This window comes from Nycticebus coucang, chromosome 14 (genome assembly GCF_027406575.1).
Source record: "Nycticebus coucang isolate mNycCou1 chromosome 14, mNycCou1.pri, whole genome shotgun sequence".
In the NCBI taxonomy this organism is placed as follows: domain Eukaryota; kingdom Metazoa; phylum Chordata; class Mammalia; order Primates; family Lorisidae; genus Nycticebus; species Nycticebus coucang.
The window spans coordinates 41,981,096-41,998,068 of NC_069793.1; the positions used below are offsets into that span (position 1 = coordinate 41,981,096).

Sequence of the window (16,973 nt, forward strand, 5' to 3'; positions counted from 1 at the left end):
CATACCACTTTCCATTTTTTCTCAATTATCCAGCTTCTTACTTGAAGGACTATCCATTTCTAAATGTACTAAACATGTAATTTCATAAGCTCAACAATGCTGTATATGCCAGGTGTGCCTAAAAAAGTGTGTATACATTTTAAGAGATTTTGTTGGAAGTAAAATTGAAATTCCCCTAAGCTGTATACCATGCTGGTAAAGTATATGAATTGCAGGTAAAATGGATGTGTGGACCATGTCTAGGGGCTCTTGACCAGTACTACCCTGTTTTTCCAAAAATAAGACAGTGTCTTATTTTAAGGTGTGCTCCCAAAGACGTGCTAGGTCGTATTTTCAGGGGATGTCTTATCTTTCCTGTAAGTAGGTCTTATTTTTGGGGAAACAGGGTAGTACCTTCATATTAAACTTTAAAAAGTGATACATAGATAATGTCTCTTAAAAGGTGTATACATTTTTTGGTAGCATTTATATATATCTGTTTATATATAAATGCTTCTACATTATAAAAAAGGGAGAGCTTAAAACTTAAAGAGTACTCAAACTCAAAAAAAGACATTAACATTTACTGTCAGAATAAATTGAATTTATGCCAAAATAAAGTTTAAAATTATTACTTTATTCACTGTGTGAATTTGAGTGTCCTGAAATGTTTCCTAAGAACTTTGCCTACATACCTGTGTAGTCTCCTTCCTGAAAACAACCAAACAACCAAATTAATTGGAAGAAAGAAAAAAAAAGTTGTTTTTTTTATATCCCTCCCCCAATAAAACACTTGGAAGAAAGAAAAGAAAAAAAAAGAGGACTTATTTTATGGGTTCACACCTGGGCCCATATCTCACATAGCGGAGATTTACCTACTCAAAGGTCTTGCGGGGATGTAAGTAGGTTTCTCAGACAAATTAAACAACACTATTCTTTTGAGCATTCCCATCAATTTTTACATAATGCTGGAATAAATGACAGACTTGAATTATTACACATAAAAGTAGAAGAGTCACAATTTGCCTAGAAAATGAATAACACAATAGTTACAATGATTCAGTTGGCAGATTTCTAAGCCTGGACAGTGTTACTTCCTGCAGTGCTACTTTCCTTAATAATGTTCTTCAACTGCAAAATAGCTACCGTCAACGTTAAAATTTGCAAAAGAGGTTCTTTCAGAACAATAGACTCCCTTTTTGAATGAGCAGTACAAGTAAGGTCCTGGTGTCAACTGGTGTCAATTAACAGAGAACCATGGCTACCACAGAATCTGACGTTACAAAGTCAGTTTGAAACCTAAGTTTTAGTTTAAAACATAATAGTTATCAACTGGAAATTTCTTTAGCTTTTCTCTCACCTTCCTAAGATGACTTGGGAAAGGGTGATACTTCTTACCACCCTCCCCTGCACCACACCCTCTCAGAACACCTCTTTCTCTCTTGGAAATAGGATTCATAAATAAAGCTCTCTCCTTCCTCCTTTCTCTTTATCTTCATCCTCATCCTCCCCCTTTCCTTTTTTCTCCTTCCCCTCGTCCTCTTCTTCTTTTTTTTGAGACAGAACCTCAAGCTGTCACCTTGGGTAGAGTGCTCTGGCATCACAGCTCACAGCAACCTCCAACTCCTGGGCTCAAGCGAGGCTCCTTTTTCTTTTCCACTTTGATAACTTGCTTAATGGCTTGGTTAAAAGATGTTAGAGCTAAAAGAAGATGTAGTTGTCATGAGATGCAGCAAAAAACAAGACAACATTCCATCTAACTAAGAAACCCCCTTTTTGTTGGACTCCTCTAAAGTAAATATTATGAACTGGATTCTGCTTCTGGTGTTCACTGAAAAGTTGATAAAGGTAAGGATGAGAAAGTGCATTTGAAAATAAGTATTTTTTGGCTTTGTCACTTAAAATTGTATTTTACATAAAGTCTCTAATGTTCCCTATAACATTTCTGAAAATTAAAAAATAAAACCTGTGGGTTTGATTGGAGAATAAAATCACCTGCCATGCTAGTAAATCTCAACTCCTATTTGGTGGCCAAGTGATCTTCCTTGACCCCTCACCAATGGCTTTAAGTAGATGAGACAAATCTATCTGAATTGTTTTGGCTCTTGATTTTGGCTAGCATGCATTCATGAACATGAAGGATACTTGTATTTCATTTTAAAATCTGTAAAATGAAGATAAATTTTTGGGTAGGAAATTTAAAAGTAAATACGCATTATCTTTAAATAACATTTCAAAAGGGAAGTATCCACAAGTCACAAGAATTATTTACTTCTTTTCCTCCCTTGCCAGATTTTCCATAAACATGGGAAATCCAACAGTTGCATTGGTTTGCTGTAAGATTGCAGTGTACAGATGACTTTGTGAGTTAAATTTGTCTTTATTCATGTTCCAGTCTAGCTCTATAAGCACTTTTAAGTCATAAAAATTAAAGTTTATAGACAAGAAACCAATTTCCATGCTCTTTCTTCTTTTTATCAGCACCTAGGAAGGAAGCAATATGAGCAATATGCAATGTATAAGGCTGTAGTAACACAGAGTTTGACTTGACAAACCAAAAAATACTGCGTCTCTGGCTTATTTCATGGTAACCCTGACTGGTTTTCTCAGGCAAGAAATATTATCTCCTCCACATATGAAATTATTTTTCACTAATGAGATCACTTCAAATTATCAAAAAATGTTCATAAAGCCTACCCAGTGGATGACAAATTGGTATTGCCAAGACTAGGTAAATGTCCCATAGTTTTATAAAATCCATAATCCCCAGTTCTAAATGCTAAATATTGATTAGTAGTTAATACCATCTGCCATATATTTCATACTGGAAAAGCTATAAAGATTTATTAGCATTAGATAATGAAACACTACTTTAAAAATATTGTGAGAAAGTTTCTTATGTGTAAAGTTAAAAAACACTATTCTTCTGGAAGCAAATTGTAATTTCCAACTAGAGATTCAGATCCTAAATAATTGGACTGTATCAATCACTCTAGAAACAATATGCAGGCACACACATCTTACATAAGCAGTATTTTTTTAAGAACAAGACTTGTTGTACTACCGGCCTACATTTGAGAGGAATAATTCCACAAACACATCTTTTCACTTAGCTATCAAGTCCATCACTTCACTTGGTTAATCCTCTTTTGCTATTGAAGTCTACGGTGGTTGTTACAATGATAGTTCTCTAAAACAAGCTTACACTGAGATGTTATATCACATCAGTCATCAACAATATGACTTCTTGTGTGTCAAAAGCATAAGCGCAAGGCACTTAGTATTGTATAAGGTGAAACATCAATAGAAAAGGTTGTAAACTTGTTAAAAGATCTCAGATTGTTTAAAAGAGATCACGTTTCATAAATAGCATGTTACTAATGTCTACAAACAGCTAGTACTTAAAAAGGTTTCATGATGCAAAATAGGCACTCCAGAAGAAAACTGATTTTTAAAAGATAATTTGACAATTTTCTAGATTAAGGTCAAAAAATTAATCAGGATACATTGTCTGGCATTCTTTAAGTACTAAAGAAAACACATTTAATTCTCTATAATATCTTTACTTTAAGACCTGAAGCAATCTGACACCTTCGTGATGCTTGAAACTACTGTGTTAATTTCAAAACACAGTAGTTTAAAGATAACAAAAATGTTATCTTTAAGAACTGAGTTGTTGGTTTTTTGTAAAACTCAAAAGTTCAGTTTCTTGAAAAAATAAATCCTGCATTACCAGGAGGGTCTATCTGAGATTCTGATGGAAGTTGAACTTATTCAGGACAATTTCAGGAACAAACCCCTGCTATGATACAGAAGTTCTTTAGTATGCAAGTTTACTGATTTTGGTTTTTTATTTGCACATTTAAAAATAGCAGGTTAGATATATCTCACTTGGCCTCTTTGCTCCCTTTATTTTTGTCCCAACATTTTTCTTGATGGGAAGGAGATATGAAACAACCCAACAGAAGACCATCAAAATGTGTAGATGCACTGGAAAGTGATGGGACAGCCCAAGTCCAGTGTTTTGTTCTAAGCTGCAACACTCCATGATTTCCCAATATTCTGATTCTACATGAATGTTCAACAATCATTTACAGGACTTCAGAAAACAATATTTGGAAAGGGCCCAGCCAATGAAACAGAGAAGTGGTACTCTTCCAATATCACGAAGTTGGCTTCTATAAAAGTGTACAAAAACTCTGAGTTAAAAAAAAAAAAAAATGAAGAAAGGGTAAAACTGACATATGGCTTCTGGCCTCTGGCCCATAACCTGGGAGGAAAAGTGAAGTGAGACAGGCAACCAGCTGCTTGCTCATTATGCTGATTAGATTGTCGATCTGGCCAGTTGTACTTTGTTTTCCTCAATCATGACATGCTTGGAAAATTCGGTATCATTAATTCCCAAGTGCTCTTTTAATTTGTTGAGCTCAAAGTCATGGATAATCTTGATGGTCATTAACTTTTCTCTTTTGATTCTCTCCTCAACGTCTTTTGGAACATCAGGTATCATCCAGGCCAACAAAAATTTAACTAAAAACACAATGTGCTAGAAATATAAAGGAAAATTAGAACATGGTTAAAATTGCCAATTCCCCACAAATTGTTTATTTTAGTCATGCAATAAATTGTGCTTGAGACATGAAGTATAAGAACCAGCAAGAAGATACGGGCTCTGTCTAAGAACTCTTATACAAAGAACCACATTAAAACACACACATACACACATGTACACACTTAAATGTGCACTTAGTGAAATTCCAGTCGAACATGATTACTGAATATTCCCTCTCTCTCCTCCCTCCTGAAAACCTGACAAAATATTTGTAAAAGAATTAGACTCAAAAGAGTGAAGAAAGCTGGCCCTCACACTTGCAATCAGTGATATGGTGATTGATGGTGGAAAGCAAAAAGATAAAAGCCAATTTTGTTTTAGATCCTAAGGAAAGTTCAGAAAAGAAGGTACTGAGAACTTCTAAAGGCATTAATGTAGGGGTGGAGTTGAAAACAAGGGGCTTGATTAGTTAAAAATTTGTATAAGGAGCCCTTGATTTTCCAGAGCCTCTCTCCTATCTGTATTCAGATATTACCTCTCTCCATATCCCATCCCAGAAGCAGCCAAAGAGTTCATTTTTTTGTGGAAATTAAATCAGAAAGCTATAAACTCAGTGGTATCACACGTAACTGATGGAGAAGTGGAACTATAATAAAAATTAAAAAAACACCAGAAAGTGAAGTTCACCCTACTGAACTGTGGAATCCTTGGTCCCCTCTGCCTTGTTCAGCTCTCAGAACATAAGCATCTATGAAATATCTCAATAGACAGGAGGTTGAAGAACTTGTCTCTTTTCTCTGGGTAAAATTAACTAGTCTATGAAAGCAAAATTACAGATGCCAAAATCTGATAGGTCTCCAATGCAAAAGTTGGCTCACTACCTTATCATGCTGCAGTCAAACCCACCAAGTACCACCTCTCTTGCAGCACCCAAAGCTTAAAATCAGCTTTTCACTGCCTCACAATTAAACATGAGCAGAACCAACAAGTACGCAGGGAAGTCTCTAACATGAAAGAAAAACAAGGAAGTAAACAAACAAGGACTAAGAGGAAACACAAATCATAAAGGGAAAAAAGTGTAATAAAAACCTAAGATACTAAACCACATCTTCATAGAAGGAAAAATAAATGATAATTAGAATTAAAAAACAGGAAGTATAATATCTGACTATGAGAAGTTCCACAGAGATAGAAGAAAGAAAATGTTTATCGAAGAAATAACACAAGCAAAAATTCTCAACTTGAAGAGACTTAGCAAGTATAGAAAACAATGAATATTGTCCAATAGCAAGGAACTGTCTTATAAAATTGGAGCTAGTGAGAGAGTCCTATAAGGTTATTGTTTCTAAAAGTAGATTGTAAACAAAGACTGGATCATGACAATGTTATTGCACTTTACAACATCAGAAGTGGAAAGAAAATGGAGCAGTGTCTTCAAAATTTCAGGAATACCTAAATAAAGTTGATTAAAAATATTTCAAGAAAAAAAAAGAGAAAAAAATTCTATTCCACATAATCACGCCTAGAAAATAAATTTCCAATATTCAAGTTCTCAAAAACTGACTTCTCATAATTTTCCTTAGAAAATTACTAGGAGATGTGTTTCACCAAACTAACATATTAAACCAAGAAGGAGAGGAACACAGACTGCAGGTCATAGCACACCCAGAAGAAGAGAAGTGAACGGGCCCAGAATGATGTTAGGTTTGACCCGGAGATGATTACAAAAAATTGATGAGAGTAATAAATACAAACAAAAATTCAAACAAAGAAATTTCCTGATGCAATTTATTGGACTGAAAGGCAACCGAAACTTCTGATGGAATGAAAGAGCGATAAATACCTAAAGAAGTAAAAGAGAGAGAGAGAGGGAAAGAAACAAAGAAGAAAAACAATATTATACTAAGGAAAGATATGCAGAAAATAATATATGAAACAGATAGAACTACTATTTATAAAGTCCTAATTTATAAATGCTATTGTACTTATCTACAATCTCTTATTCAAAACTCTCATGGACAGAAATATTTTAGAATTGACATTATTAAATATTAAAAATGTATAATTTATTGAATCAAGCACACATCAGCAGGGTCTGAGGTGGCACTTTGTCACAAACGTCTCTGCAGCAAAATAAATGGTCACTCTACAAATAGGCTTAAGACATGTCAGATAAGGTATTGCTGATAATTAAGTTGCCAAAATACTTTGCTTTCTGAGGTTTGGACTTTCAGAATAAGAAATTATGGACCTGTATAAAGAAAAAATTATGCAGTCATTCTATTGAGAGGTAGGAGAAAGATAAAGTTTCTATCTGCGTCTGTGCACCTGTGCATGTGTGTGTCAGTGTGTGCTGTGCTGTGCACGAGATCTGCCATTATAGGAAGTCAGTGATTAACATCTAAAACTAGACAGATAGAGCTGCAAAAATGTGTTGGTTAGCCACACAGAGCTAACTACTAGAAGAATGAGTTTAAAAAGTTGAAATGATTGCCTTTGGAAATTAGGATTTAAAGATAGTGACGAATATTACATAGGAACCCTCTCATTTTTGGCCATGTAGAACTATCTGATTGTTTAAATTATATACATAATCTTGATAAAAATGAATTTAATAGTATGGTGCCCCATGATCACATTAATGTACACAGCTATGATTTAATTAAAAAAATAAATTTAATAGAAACTGATTAGAATTGCATGCTCTTTGGTTAGAATTGTCAATCATTGGACTTTACTATGGGAAAGGAAAAGTGCCTGACTTTTATTTCTCTCTCCCTTATTGGTCTTCCTGATTTATAGTCTATAGCAGTCAATCTGAAACTTAATCACACGGCCCCTCTTTTCTTGCATGCCTTATCTCTGTAATTTTCTAGGTACTCCAAAAGAGAGGAAGCGTAACACAGAGGCGGGCAGAGCACAGGCTGGGGAGTGGTACATCTGGTGCTGAAACTCAGCTCAAATACTTGCTGATTATCCTTAAGCCAACTAGTGATTTTTTTGCAGAGTCTAGGGCTCTTTTTTCAAAGGTAAGTAATAAAGTCTAACTTACAAGGACTTAAGTTCTGGAAGGAACATAATAGGTATTCTGTAAAATCAGTGCGCTCTCTTCCCCTTTCTTGACCTCAAGGGAAGAGATATTTTTCCTTCTTTTTCTGTCACCATGGTATCTTCAACAATAGTCCCTGAATATCCCTCAGTGCCTGAATAACAGGCAAACCATTGTACTGTGAATGTCCCTGAGATGTTTTTTATGACAAAAAAAAAAAAAATCCCTTCAAGACAAACTCATTGAGATATGCTAACTTTGTGATGAGCAGAGCAGATACCTTTAGAAATATTCACCTAAAGGGAGAAGACAGTAATTTGCAAGAAAGTTAAGAGCAGCTTACTTCTATAATTATGATGAAGGTCATCTTAGCAGCAAGGACATGCCAGAATTGCATATTACGAAAATATTTCCTCTCATGATCAGGAGGATATCTGTAATCTCTATACCTGCAGAATGAAAATAAATGCAAAAATATTAGCTATAGCTTCCACTAGAGACATACATTCTTACTACTTCTCTTAAAAGACCCTTCTGGTTCACCACGAAACTCAAGTCATAGGAAGATAAACTGATATCATGAAGCATCTATTATTCTTGCTCACATAAAATTATGGCCATTTGCTAATTTTGTTCATACAAATCTAACAGAAAATACACAAGTGGCACTTCTCTCCTGCCAAGACAAACTTTTCAAAGGAGTTTCCATTATTTGTTGTCGATATTTTTACCCTCCCTCCTTCTTAACATACTTAGTTCTTTCCCTCTCTCCATCAAAACCAATTCAGTTAAATTGAAGGGACATTTTGATTCTCATTTTATTTTTGATTATTTTTAGAATAGGACTTGATATTATTGATCACTTCTATTCTCTTGAAATCCTGTTTTCTCTTGGCTGCTCTGCTCTGCTTTTCTTTTCTTTTCTTCTTCTTTCTTTCTTTCTTTTCTTTTTTTAGAGACAGAGTTTCACTTTGTCGCCCTCGGTAGAGTACTGTGGCATCACAGCTCACAGCAACCTCCAGCTTTTGGGCTCAGACGATTCTCTTGCCTCAGCCTCCCAAGTAGATGTGCTTTGCTTTTCTTAATGTCTTTTCTGGAGTTGTCTCAGTGCTCAAACTTAGTAAACTCATTCCATTGTACAAAGTCACTGGGTATTGTTGCTCTTCAAAGATGTAGTCCAGCTGGGAAACGATAACATCATGGAATGTGTCTCACACCAGTGGCTACGCTCTTAAACAGCAGGCTATGATTGTCTATATTCAAACGTGGAATATAACAATGTTTGTATCTGCCTGTCTTACAACTGTTTTGCACTTTTTTTGTCGCAATCCAAATGAAGCAGTTGATAGAAGTTTAGGTGCTACTGTGTGTATGTGTGGGGGGTGTGTATATTTAAATTGTATAATAAAAAGATCCTCATAGTGCGTGGTATACTGACTGTGGACACAGAAGATCTACATATCCAATCTCACCCTCCCTGCACAGAAGAAACCCGTTAAGTGGCAAGGCTGGTGAACTGATTAGATCATTACATTGTTATTTCTCTCTTTCTCACTTTATCTCTTTTCTGAGGACACCTAGTTAAATTGGCGTAAGTTAAGTGCACATGGTTGTTCTGTGTGATCTACAGATATTACAACTTTGGACCAAGGGGCATTTGATGGCAAGCAATCCTTTTGATAAATTTAGAAAATAAGGAATCATTCAAAATTGGTGTTATCTTTATCCATACTAGTCTCTTACTTCTTGACATTTTATCTTTCCAAATAAAAATCACATGACATGTGATCTAGAATTTATGCACTTCACTTATCCAAGACTTTGGTTGCTTCAAGTAAATCATTTGCATTGTAAGACACGAAGGGAATGGATAACTTAATTAAAACATAAACAAACAAAAGGAAACCTGCAAGTGGCGAAGTCTTGCTTTCCCGAAGGTGCAGTTTGATTTGGAAAATCAGCTATCAGGAACACTGACAGGCTGTTATTCACATATCCTCTCATAGGGTGGACAGCATTTGTTGAGTAGGCGTAGTAGTAAACTAAACGAGGAATGATGTCTGATGTAAATGCAACTATAAACGCCTGAAGAACAAAGCAAAAGGAAGATGGTGAACTGCCAAACACATTTTCAAAATGTCTGATTTGTAGCTCTGTGTCTCATAAACCATATACTGCAAAATGATTCCAAACTATTATAGATTATATGAATATACAAATATTTGGCTTAAAATGTGAAAAAGATCATTTCTAGTGTGTGATTAGTATTTCTAGATTTCATAGCTGCTAAGTGGCTAAGTATTGAACCTAAATGTACCTGTCTCCGGGAACCATGCTCTTCCCACAATGCCTTGCTACTTCTTACTTTTCTTATTGTTTCATAGGACGGTTCCTATGAAACAATAAGTGAATTGCATTCACTTCCTGGGCCAACCACATAAGCTAGGACTGTACGTGTGTGTAAGAAGATGATGGGAAGAAGTAAGAGAGACAGAAGACCAGGTACTTGTAAATGTCTTATAATTCAGTGTAACCAATTTCAAGATTTGAGTCCATGGGAATGGTATTTTTCCATCCATTCCTAAGCCCTGGGATAGTATAAGCATGTCTACTTCAGGTTAGTTAATTCAATTAGAAACCATCTGGCTCTGGCATCTACGTTTCTAATGGTATGTTTTAAAAAGCATTTAATATTATTTCTATGGCTAATGGTCTGTTCAGATATCACTTATTAAATAAACTTCACAATTTTAATTTTATTAAAAAAGCAATTGTTTCAAATAAATTTTAAAATTTATTGGAATAAATGGGTACATAGGAGTCTCAATGTTTTACTTGTTTTATTTGTCTTTTCAACAAACCAACTCTTGATTTACTTAGCAATTATGTTCCTTTTTGTTGGCTTTTCAATCTGATTATGTCTGATTATATCTTTATTCTTTTTCAATACTACTTTCTATTAATTTTATATTTTTTCCTTACATGTAACTTAGTGTCTTACATGTTTTCCAGTAGTTCTTTAAAAAATAATAAAAGCATTTATGGCTATAGACCAGTGGTTCTCAAACTTCCTAATGTAGAGGCCCTTTAATACAGTTTATGTGGGTCCCGACATAGGTTGAGAACCGCTGCTATAGACTTTTCTCTAACAGTGGTTTTAGCTTGTTTCCATAGGTTTGTATTTAAATTAAGCCCTCTCTATAGTTTCTATTGTTTCCTCTTATGTGAACCTTACTTAGAAGAGTTAACTTTAAGTAGTTAGATTTTCTTTTTTGATTTCCTTATTATCAACTTATATTTTTGAAACATTTTTATAGGTAAATATGCACTGAAAATTTTCTACCTTGGGGAATTTAGTTTTTTTGTACTTTTTAATAAGTGCTCTATAAAACATAATAGTTAAATGTTGACCATTCTCTGTAGTATACAAATTCAAGCATAATCCAACTTTAATTGTTATTCAAATGCTTTATACCATCATTTATTTTCTGTCTACTCAGTCGCTTTGTCATAGGCTGTGAAACTGTGTCATGAAATTTTAATGAGAGAAATTTTACATTTATTTTCTTTAATGTCTAATAGTTTTCATGTCATAGGCTTCTCTATCCTGGCAAGCGTATGAAAGTTTAGGAATGTTTGATTTTTATGGCGTCGCACTCTGATTAAATCAATGTCAGGAAAGATCAGGTTAAGCATCATTCACATTTTCCCATCCCCAAGTAGTAAAATACAAAGTCACTCTAGTGAAATAGGTCCACTTACATTAGTTGCAACCGAAAGGACAGCCATTCCAAAAAGAATGTCTTGCCAAACACCTATGCTATGAGCTTTAGAGGCTACAGTTCTCCTGTACTGAGTAGTAAGTTTCCAGGCATCCACTCGTATCCCTACGATATTATTTATGAGAGCAAAAAGAGGAGCCAAAGGAAAAGAGGCCACAAATAGTGTAACAAATCCAAATTGAGTAACTGTAGAGAAAGAAAATAAAAAGTATGAACTCTTTGTTGTGAAGGGGAAAGAGAGGAACCCCCTGCCCAACTCTTGCCACGTCCTTTATCTTGTAGGGAGTCCCCAGCAGTCAAACCCTCCAGGCCCCTCTCTACCTGTCCACTTCCTCCTCCCCATAGGAGGCTCAGTAACGTCTCTGCTTGCTAGAATTAGGAGGATATAACCAGGCATAGCTGAATTCCTTCCTCATTCTTCCTTTTGAGCTGTGTTTATCTAAGCAAGAATCTATTCTTCTCTGCCTTTTATTAAGAGAATCTATTCTTCTCTGCTAAGTTTTGTTTTATGCTGATCTAGTCTTTTTTTTTTTATTGTTAAATCATAGCTGTGTACATTAGTGCAATCGCCTGTACCCATTCTAAGATGCACCATAGATGTGGCCCCACCCATTACCCTCCCTCCACCAAAACCTCCCCCCACCCTTCCCCTTCCTTGGCCCTTTCCCCATAGTCTTGTGCTGTAGTTGGGTTATAGTCTTCATGTGAAAGCTATAATTTAGCTTCATAGTAGGGCTGAGTACATTGGATACTTGATCTAGTCTTTACATGTGTATTGGAATGTTTGTGGAGTAACCAAGTTTTTCTGTCTTGGTAATCTATGTACTTTTAATGATTAGGGTGAAACTGTATATATGATTCCAGTATCCAGCCTATGTATGTGTGCTTATGTGTATACTTTGTATATGGGCAAAATATATACCTTTTCTAGAATAAAATATTGGTTAAGGTCTTGATCCTCAATACTACCTTAATGTATTTTAAAAGAAATGTTATTCTCTCTCCTTATGAAGATTTAAGAGAGACTATTTCTGTGTAAGGTGGCTTTTCTCCTCATTTTTGTCTTCTGTTTCCAACAATACATCAGGTAAAAGAATCTGTGCAACTGATAGTCTGGGCTTCTCATGTGAGGGAATGAAAAAAAGAGAGATATGGGAATGGTTTTCCTTCAAAGGATAAAAGAAAGAATATTTTATTAGTCCTCTATTTTAAAATAAATCTCAAATATTTCTTGATTTTAGCTTTTCTCATAAGACTAAGTCAGTCTTGTTATCAAATGAACATATATTGGGCAGCACCTGTGGCTCAAGGAATAGGGCGCCGGCCCCATATACTGGAGGTGGCGTGTTCAAACCTAGCCCCAGCCAAAAACTGCAAAAAAAAAAAAAAAAAGCCAAAATGAACATATATTAATACATACTAACTCTCACCTTTCCTGATTCTCTACTAAACAAAAAGACAGAAAAGAAAAACAGGAAGTATTATGTAGAAGCAATGTGAATTTTCTAGGTTTAAATCTCTAATCTCTACCTAAAATCTTTGTGGCCCATAGAAATTTTATTAAACTATCCAAATTTCAGAATCCTCAAACATAAAATGTCGAATAATGACTACTCTGAAGAATTGTTTAAAAATTAGAGATAAAGTAGGTAAAGTTTCTAGAATAAATTAATGTAGTTGTCTCAATATATTAACAGCAATTAATATTGCTATTCTTTAATTTCAGTAATAATCTCTGATTCATGCATACAGATTCATTTGAAACTTACACAATTACAAATTATAGTTGTATAATTCCAAAGGCAAGGACTACCTAATTTTACAACCAAAGCTATATCAATTAGACTGCTACTTGTCCTAAATTGACTCATTTCAATTCACATGTCACATGTACATATTACACTGGCGAATCACTAACAGTTTCAGGTCATCTCATTTATTCCACTGTAGTGTTGCAAGCCTTGTGAGCAAGTCAGGAAAACTGTTCTCCTTAACTCTACCAGAACAGGCTACATAAGTAGTCCCCAGCAGTATCTCTCCTAAAATTTGTCCTTAAAGTTTCTTCTCTATTCAATCCTTGAACTATCTTAGGCATTTCTTGTGTTCAGCTTGGACTTCCTTATATAATACCTTTTATCCTTCTTATTTTCAGACTGACATAAAAACGTACACTAAATGCATGTCATACTCTGGAAAGGTTTTCCAACTAATTTTCTCTCTGAGCTGTTACTGAGGAAAACAAAAGGAGAAATAACTATTAAAGCTAATTTGAGACAGGTGTTAAAAAGTCTTGATTTGCTTCAATAATATTAACATTCAATTGATAGGCCAATATCTTCAAGATGTTTTGAAGCAAAACTTCATTTTGTATTCTATTTGCTGGGACAGGAAAATAACGAACCAATCATCTCCATATCCATCCATCCATTTTTTAAACAACCAATGATTTCTTGAACACTTAATATGTGCATGGCAGAAAGAATTAAGAGCTACCTCCCCCACTCTTTTTATTCAGGCTGACTCTGTTCTGACTCTTTCAGAATAGTGGCTGAAAATTACCTGTTTCTAAATATTCATAGAACAGACCCAGGGGGCCAAAAGATTCAAGGTCATGATCCTGCTCCCATCGACTGTATAGTTTCTCCGAGTTGGCCCGAGTTTTTCGGCGTCTCCACCAATTCAAAGCTAACCTGTTGTAAATGAGAAGAATAAATCATGAAACAGTGCAAAAAAGAAAAAGGTCAGAGAATCAATCAGAGTGTTAAACATAGTAATTGACAGAGAGAAAGGTTAAATAAGTTAGGATCGCATATGACTCCAGCTACAGCTCAAATCCAACTCTAGTGAACTTTTTACAACTGAGTGGAAATGGAAGGGAGGGGTTCTGTATGAGAGTGATTAACAAAATAAAACAATCCTGAGTCTGCTCATAGACATGTACTACGTTCACTCAGAGACAGTTCAGTTAAAAAGCAAGTGGAAGAGAGTGTCATTAGTAGGACTATTATAACCATAATACTGTGATGATACTCAGAAGAAATATAAGGCAACAGGAAGTTGATCATAATAGAAAAAAATGTATGAGAAAGGAAATGCAGAGAAAATAAATGCATTAACGCTAAACAAATATCCACTATCTAAATCCTGTACTACAGAGGGGGCAAAAAAGGTATACATATTTTAAGACGGGAAAAAACTATTAAAATCGTAATACTCAAGTCTGTTGGACATCCACAACTGTCAGAAATGTACAAAAAAATCATGGTAATGTTGGATTACTTTGAGGAATAAAAACAGTTTTTGTAAAATTAGTAAATTAATTAATGTAAAGTCCAAATAGATTTAAGGGAAAAAATACAAAATTATCTCAATCGATGCAGAAAAATGTATTTCATATATTTTAAGAAACTATTAAAACCTATGACAGAAAAGTAAATAGAAGGCAAGGATCTACCAAAACCCTGGGGCAAACATCATTCTTAACAGGGAAAAGTCAGAAGAATTTGCTTTAGAATCAGAACAAGATAAGAATTTGCATGATCGTATTCAAGGTTCTACTGTACATTATAGTCAGTACAGAAAGATGGAAAACAGCAAAAGAATTAGAAATAAAGGGGAAATATATAATTATTTAGAAATAAAGAAAACTTATAAATAATAACAAGGTTTATCAATATATTTCATTTCTATATACCCACAATACACAAGTAGAAAACAGTTTTTAAAAAGATGTCATTTATACTAGCAAATAAAAAGTACTCAGAAATGTATGTGATAAAATATTTATAGGACCTTACGCAGAAGTTTAAAATCTTCATTTGAAGTCATTGATGTCCAAAATAATTGTCCCTGAATATAAGATTTGATATTATAAAAAGTGATAATTGTTTATATGGGAATGACTGAAGTGTAATTTTGATCACAAATCCAAAATAGGCTGGGTGCATTGGCTCACACCTGTAATCCTAGCACTTTGGGAGGCCAAAGCTGGAGGACTGCTTGAAGCAGGAATTTGAGACTGGCCTGAGCAAGGGCAAGATCTTGTCTCCACAAAAAAATAGAAAAATCAGCTGGGAATAATGGTGCACACCTGTAGTCCCAGCTACTTGGGAGGCTGAGGCAAGAGAACTGCTTGATCCCAGGAATTTGAAGTTACATTGAGCTATGATAACAGCACTGTACTCTAGCCCAGGTGACAGAGGGAGACGCTGTCTCAAGAAAAAAAAAAAAAAAGCCAGACTATTTTTCCTTGTGAATCTGATAAGATGCTTCTAAAATTTAGAAAGACAAAAGACCAAAAGGATAGCCAAAATAGTTCTTTAGATGGAAAATAATTTGATAACACTTTCTCTAAGGGATACAAATTATAAAACAATATTAAGAAGAAATCCTAGTATTGGTGTTAAAATAAACAAATATTAGAACAAAATGAAGAACTGTAAATAGCATTGCACTTGGTATATGGCACAAATGATACTGTAGATCATGGAGAGCATAGAAGACTTTTCAGTTGATAAGAAAATTAATATATATGTATATAATTTATATATATGTGCACATCTATGTAAAAAATTGGATTTTTACCTCACCTGAAACATGAAAATCCTTTACATAGATATTAAAATTTTGGAAATAAAAGACAATAATTTTAAAATGTTTAAAAAAAATTGAAGTATATGAGAATATATTTTTCCTCTGAGGATAGGGAAGGATTTCTTAAGATTTAAAAAATGCTAACCTATAAAAGAAAAGATTGATATAATAGACCATATGTAAATTATGTAGCCTTGTCCATCTAATGCTCCCATGTGGGGGTAATTTTGGCCATAAGGGGAAATTTGCAAAGCTTGGAGATATTTTTTAGTTGTCACAACTGGGTTAGGGGTGGGCTGCTGGCATCTAGTGGTTAGAGTTCAAGGATACTATTAAACATTCTATCATGCTGAGGACAGCTCCCCGCACCACTCCTTTTGCCCAATAACAAAGAATTTTCCAGCCCAAAATGTCAGTAATCCTGAAGTTGAGAAATGGTAACCTTAAAATCTTATTAAAAAATAGCACGACAAAATTTATATTAGGATAAAATGTTTCCAACACATGTAATCATAAAAGAAAAAAAAGGAATCAGAAGTTAAAATATATTCATACAAATCAATTGGAAAAAGCTAAACTGCCAAGGAGGAAAATGGTTAAACAACATAAATAAGCATTTCATTGAAAAGGAAGCACATATGGCCAAAAAAACTTTTATTCATGTTATAAACTGGGGAAATGCAAGATAAGACCAAAATCAGATATCATTTGCACCTAATCAATTGGAAAAAAATGAGTAAATAAGATAATCTGAAGTACTGTAGCAAATGTGGATTAAAAGGAACATTTATATACTATTTATATTCTAACAAACACGAAGAGAACAAGGCATCTGTGACATTTGTTTTTTGGTTTGTTTGGGTGGCTTCTTTTTTTTTTCTGTTTTGAGGCAGATCATCTCCCTGGGCAGAGTGCCTGGGTGTCGTCATAGCTCACAGTAACCTCAAACACAGGGGCTTGAGCAGTCCCCTTGATACCGGAACTTGGTCTTCTCTCCTGGCTGGCTCACCAAATATGA

General features: G+C 34.6%; 1 protein-coding gene across 3 annotated transcripts in view; it reads right to left on the reverse strand.

Annotated features, from left to right (window-relative positions):
- Window positions 1-791: 791 nt before the first annotated feature.
- The window catches only part of ANO5 (anoctamin 5), a 122,619-nt gene continuing 106,437 nt past the window's right edge, over window positions 792-16,973 (reverse strand). For all 3 annotated transcript variants that reach the window (XM_053562420.1, XM_053562419.1, XM_053562421.1), the window contains 5 exons: window positions 13,922-14,052; window positions 11,343-11,548; window positions 9,487-9,665; window positions 7,924-8,029; window positions 792-4,525 (listed from right to left, as the gene is read on the reverse strand). In XM_053562420.1, the coding sequence (XP_053418395.1) occupies window positions 4,304-4,525; window positions 7,924-8,029; window positions 9,487-9,665; window positions 11,343-11,548; window positions 13,922-14,052 (844 nt within the window). In that variant the 3' untranslated portion in view covers window positions 792-4,303. The remainder of the gene's footprint in view (window positions 4,526-7,923; window positions 8,030-9,486; window positions 9,666-11,342; window positions 11,549-13,921; window positions 14,053-16,973) is intronic.